A 6,100-nucleotide genomic window follows, 5' to 3' on the forward strand; every position below is an offset into this window, starting at 1 on the left:
TTCAAACAGGAGGGTGTCCACTCTCAAGCTTAGAGCCACTCCTTCTTTGAGGCAGATGTTCACCCAGGTGTTTATGTGAGACATGGAGACACACTTTAACACATTAGAGTAGAATGAAGGAGTAGGAATTGGTGTAAATTATATCTATATAAGCACAATGCTAATGATCCAGTTTTTCTTAGGGTATTTTATCAATTTATTTAATACACTTTACAGTTTTGCATACTCTTTGACCTTGTCTTCCACTGAGCGCTGGCCAGAGTTATTGCTAAGTGATGGAAGAGTACGCTGACACAGCAGGGTCTTATAAAAACTATCCTCATCTCACCCGGCTACATGCCATTGAGCTTCTCCCTGAACACCCTGCATGCAGACTCTAGTGGCTCACTGATCCCTAATGTTTCTAAAGGTTGCATAACTTCACCATCATCCATTCAAGCTGTCATATTTCAGGTGGAGGTAGTCACAGTGAGACTGAGTGTGGTTTTTGGAAAGACTTTATTGTGCTGCACAAGTGAACACTAATGTGGTATTACATTGAGTGTACACACAATACAAGAGACAGAGAGATAATAAAACTTTGCACAGGAAAAACAAAGAGGAATAAAAGTATATAATTTACACATCTTGTCATAAATAAAGTCTACACATCTGTGAATAAGCAGTGGTTCCTTTTCATAAAATACACAACTTCTGAGTGGGTTTCTGCTGCAGTTCCTGGGGAGGGGGTTGTGTAGTTGGAGAAAACTGTTTGGCTGAAAGAGTTAGATTAATTTATATGGAACAGACTTGAGTATATTTGTAACATAGATATTATTAGTTAGATCTGAACCATTACTCTATGTAAAAATAATCATAACTAAATTGCTTCAGTGTATTTAGGAATATTTCCTTGAGAACCTTTCTTTGCTTTTCTTCATATTCAGTGTCATCTGTAGCATTTTGGTCAAGGTAACAATGAATGAATGACTGTTAGTGTAACATACTGTAAGCCAAAAGAAATGGACATTGAAAATAAGAAAAGTATTCCAGCTTTGGTCATATGCCACAACTTTATGCATAACAAAACTTGCTTTTTGAACTGTGTGCAGCTTCTATCATCTTAGCCCTACGATACATTTAAGGATCAGGACCCTGGTTTGTCCAACATATACAGAACTCATGTTGGGGATGCTCTTGAGCAGGGAAGACATCAAATATCTTATTAATTGTATCGTTTGAATTAATCTTAAAGGCTTCTCAACTTCCCTTGAAAATATGTGCAAATTGTAAGGGGAACAAATGAAACAAATTGATGAGAATGTAAACCAATCTAGTAACTAAGATTTTGTCCATTGATCTTTTTCTCTCAAATTGTCTGCTGAAGAAAATATGGAGATGAAGAATTTCCCTTTTTCTGCTACAGACGTTTGAAATAATCACTTTCTTTTCAGGGCAAGGAGCTCAGTTTCACATTGTTCTCAGTGTATTATCATTCATTGTGAACCTGACGTGCATGCTGATAGGCTTCTCTTGATCTTTCTTTACCCTAGTTCGATTGAAAATGAAAGCAAAGATTCCCTAAAGTGAAGGAGAAAGATAACAGTAACTGCTATCTATCCACAGCACCTCCACCACATTGCACATTGCCTGTCCATCCATTTATTTTTGCTTTTATGTCTATCTGCCTGTCCATGCCTGAAGGAGACCACAGAAGGACTTCAAGATCAGGAGACATGTGATATAGAAATGGGAAAAGTCTTTTGAAGTTACAGTTGAAGCACATCAGGATACAATTTAAGGCAAGTGGTAATAATATACTTTACTTTCTTTTTCAAGTAAGGCTGTGCTCAAAAATGATCTGAAAATCCCTCAATCAGCCTGCAATCAATTGAATTAAAAACATCAGAAAGTGCTGTGATGCTGTAGCGAAGCAAGGCACACAGCTGATAACATGTTAACTGTTCCAGCAAAATATAGTAAAAAATTTAAAAATAAGAACTTTACCAAGTCACACATCGCATCTGCAACCTGTGTGTCTTGAGCTGGTGTTTCAGTATTTGTTAAAAGTGTTTTTACCTGTTTATTACACACAAAATGACTCAAACTAGCACAGACTGGACTTTAGCAGCAGTATTTCCCCCCTCCTCTCCCCCCATCCTCTTTGCTGTGGTCAAACACTTACAACTATGTAGAAGCACAAACAGAGAAGCAACCAAGTGATGAGTGTGTTATGAAAGTTACTACATACAATACATCTTAAAACAAGTATTAAAATAAAACTTTAAAATATGACTCAGAACAGTACTCAGTACATAGACCAGAGCAAATTAAGACTATTATACACAAACGCTATCTTTCTTTTGCGGTGGTCAAAACAACTCTGCTTCTTTAAGGCATTACAATCTTTTTATTTTAAATGGGATGTTTTTCTAAATTTGTCATCGTGACAACTTTTTATCAGCTCATAAGAATGAAAGTAATAATTTCACCTGTAGCCAAAAGCAAATGAAACGTTTGATTGGTAAGGTAATGGCTCTTCAAATTTATAATATCCCATCTTCTGACGCTGTCCTTCCCAGTCTAAACGTGTAGTTGGAGGGCAAATATTTAGCCTGTTTCATTGTTAAATTATACTGCTTTTAGAGGGTTGGTCAGGATCAGTGGTGTTGTAAGTCCTCCTAAAATCCCAAAGTTGTTTGTAATTGAATACTCTGCACCAAATCTCTTGCTTCCAGATTCAGATTCTATGTCACTGGAATGTGTGAGAAACTCGACTGCCTGCAGCTACTATCTCCATGCAAGGGTCCTCTCTAAATCTGAGGGAATGAGGCGAGCTGTGCAAGTGTATAGCTGACAGGTAAATGTCAAAAAGGTCATCAATGATACATCATCATCTTACACAGTTGACCTGGGTGTGTCTTTCTCAAAGGGAAATGTCCCTGCCTGATGTCTGATAATCTGGCTCTCAGATTTCTTCTTTTCTGTCCGTCTGGATTATAGATTTAGAGCTAGAAACGGCTTATGGTTCAAGTTGACAAGGAAGCACAAAGAAGAATATAAAAGATCAGATTAGGTCTCTCCTTCTGTCATCACCCAACTTGACATAAACGTGTTTCACCAGATGTTATGATGAGGATTATGGGAAGTGTGGTCTTTGGAACAGTAGGTACCTGAGGTGCCTCATGTGGCATCTTGACGCCAGGCAAGGCAACATAAACGAGCTTTAGCTTAGCTTAGTTTTTCTTAGTTTTTTGGTGCCATAAACCTTGAGTTACAGAGGGAGCAGGGAGAGTAGTTCTATTAAAAGGGTAGAGAGGGTGGAGAAGAGGGGTTGTATTGATCCTCAGAGTAAAGTAGGGTGTAAAAGAAGAGGGCACAGGGGCCCTGGGTTTGATTTTGTAGCTCTCCCTGCCAGCTTGGTGTACATGGGGATGTTAAAAAGTTCTCTTGGTGTGGTTCTCCTCTGGGGTAACAACCAACTCTACGATGGGATAAAAACAAAGATGTCTCTAAATGTGTCGACGACGATGGTGGTGATGATGGTTTTTCATGTCCTCCATCGTGATCCTGCCCCACACGCCGATCACAAACGTTTCAATCTCACACTCATTGTCCCCGCGAGCAATACGGAAGTAGCCATTCTCTCCCCAGTTCTTTCCCCAGGAGTTGGCAGCAATCTGAAAAGGAAATATATTACAGAGATTGTAAAATACAGTCAAAGATACTACAGATGTGACTTATTTCAATTCAAGAATGCATATGGTCATAATCTTGCACATTAGGCAAGAAACTGAACTTACAACACTGTTGAACGCACTCATTAAAATTGTATTTGAATGGAAAAAGTGCAACGTTTTTAGCCAATAAAGAGCCAGTTTGATCTTGAATGTACTACTACTTTACTAGTGTACTATATTTTTTAATATAATAAGCATTTAACAGTGTTGCCAGTTTAGACTCCTGGACAAGAAAAGATGCCAAGAAAAAAGATCTTACCCAATATTTTTTTGATGTCCCATCATAGTGTCTCTCCTCTCCCCACCTGGTACACAAAGCCAAGAGGATGGTTACCCAACATGCATGAGAGTGAAAACCCAAAGAGGACACCAAAATATCTTCAATTACAAATATCAAAATAGCAGTGTCAGAGTCACAGCTTTTTTTAAAGTATGAATCATTTCAAGCAAACATGTCTGATGTAAACCCCCTTCAGGAATGTGTTCACCCTGACACACTTGGCATTATTTGACAGAAAATCAGGAAGAGGTATAAGTAGTATTCAAGTAGTTGGAAAAAACCTTTCATCTCATTAACAACATCCTGAAAACAGATTATTTATGGCTGGACACCGCCTTGTTGCACTCCTACATCATTCCAATCTAAAGAACACGGAATTCCCCTTTTCCTGTGCCGTTTCCGCACTCCAGACATGAAACAGGAAGGAGAGGGTAGGTTAAGAGGAAGTGGACACCACCTCAATCCAGTCAACATACAAAAAGAAGACAACAACACTGAGGACAAAACCATTTTAAAAACACAGAAATACATGCAAGGCATATCTCTACGCTCTCGCTCGCCAGTAGCTTTGTTCTCAGGAAACCTCGGCTAAGACCCATAAATTCCCATCATGCCTTGCATTTGGTCTTAGTTTAGCAGCTGCCAACTTTTAGACGCCTGCCGTTTCTGTTTGTCATGATCAAAACATTCTCCCAAAGCCGATTCCCATCCTGTTTTTGCACTCCAGGCCTTTCGTTTCCCAAGAGACTCCCGGTGCCCAAATCACTTGTTATCTTTTATAAGGGAAAGGAATGCTGGGAAATAGTGTGGCTGGTTTCAGACTCTGCCAACTCAGTAGCCCGCCACCACAGCACTGCCAGATAATGCCAACCTTCTATCAGCAAGTGACTTTATTAGCCCAGTGTTTCCCTGACTGCAGTCAGACTCCACATCGACCAGTAGCAGAAACATTAAAGTCAGCTGTATAAACAACAGATGCCAGCGACAATCTCAAACAGAGGTGACTGGACTGCTCTGGATGGATGTGTGTCTGCGTGCAAACACACCTGTATGTGTGGTTGTGTGTCCACATATGCATGCCTGCCTGCCTGCATATTTATTGGTATGGACAGAGCCAAACAGAATCGGACCACTGCTGATCTCTTATCTGGCCTCCAATCAGCTCGTTTGCTCACTCGGGGACAATGATGGGCATACCGTCGTGCCCATGTACCCCGCCCTTCCCCAACGCCCCTTAGCCCACCCCTGACCTCTTCTCCGGGGGACTGATCCCCCTCTCTCTGTCCAGTGCAGTCAGGATCAGCAGCCCAGACAATGCCCTTTCCACCACAGTGGACCTCAATGCACTTTCTACAAACTTTCCCAGGCTCTGGGCTTAAAGGAACACACTGCTATGGGATTTGGTCTGTGTAAACATACTGATGCCTGTGGCTGGCAGGTTGGTGCTCAAAAATCTATGTCCCCCGCTTCCCCCCTTTCACCCTATCCGTCCCTAAACCCATGTCTATGGTACATCCACTCATCCAGAGTGGCGAGGAATCACAGTGTCAGTAGAAGGAGCAAAAGAGCAGGAGGCATTTGGGGAACTGGGAATCCTCAGCATCATCTCACGCCTTGCATACTTCCACAGTTTATTGACATACTGAAGGTATACAGACATAATTACAGTCCACAGAGTGTGATCCTGGTGAACAAACATGTTCACAGTTTTACATTAAGGTATTTCTGAACAGTGCGTGCTACTGTAGTATGTGATTTAAACATACTAAGTACAAGTTAGATGTTCACATGTAAATACTTGCCATACTGTGGGATGTCATAAAATTAAATGGCATAAAATAAAGAGAACATGCAAGACATGCACATGAAAAGGGACAGGAAAAGTGGAGGTTCTTTGGTAAATGGGCTGTGTACTGTCCTCATCTATGGCCAATCAGATAATTAAAAAAACAGTGAGATTGATGTTATCGTAGCCCTTAACTACACTGTCTGGAGTTTTGCATGATTTTTTTTAGAAATTGTTAGTTAAGTCAGAGACAAGCTCAGACACAATGGTGTTAAGGTAAAGTCAAATGCTCACAAAAACACATTCCTTTGCCCC

The 6,100-nt window shown here is 40.5% G+C and overlaps 1 protein-coding gene across 1 annotated transcript in view; it reads right to left on the bottom strand.

Annotated features, from left to right (window-relative positions):
- Nucleotides 1-509: 509 nt before the first annotated feature.
- The window catches only part of tinagl1 (tubulointerstitial nephritis antigen-like 1), a 24,574-nt gene continuing 18,983 nt past the window's right edge, over nucleotides 510-6,100 (bottom strand). Inside the window, exons 11-12 of the mRNA XM_062436629.1 lie at nucleotides 3,979-4,024; nucleotides 510-3,659 (exon numbers count right to left, since the gene is read on the bottom strand). Coding sequence (XP_062292613.1) covers nucleotides 3,492-3,659; nucleotides 3,979-4,024 — 214 coding nt within the window. The 3' untranslated portion in view covers nucleotides 510-3,491. The remainder of the gene's footprint in view (nucleotides 3,660-3,978; nucleotides 4,025-6,100) is intronic.

Source organism: Scomber scombrus, chromosome 16 (genome assembly GCF_963691925.1).
Source record: "Scomber scombrus chromosome 16, fScoSco1.1, whole genome shotgun sequence".
Lineage (NCBI taxonomy): Eukaryota > Metazoa > Chordata > Actinopteri > Scombriformes > Scombridae > Scomber > Scomber scombrus.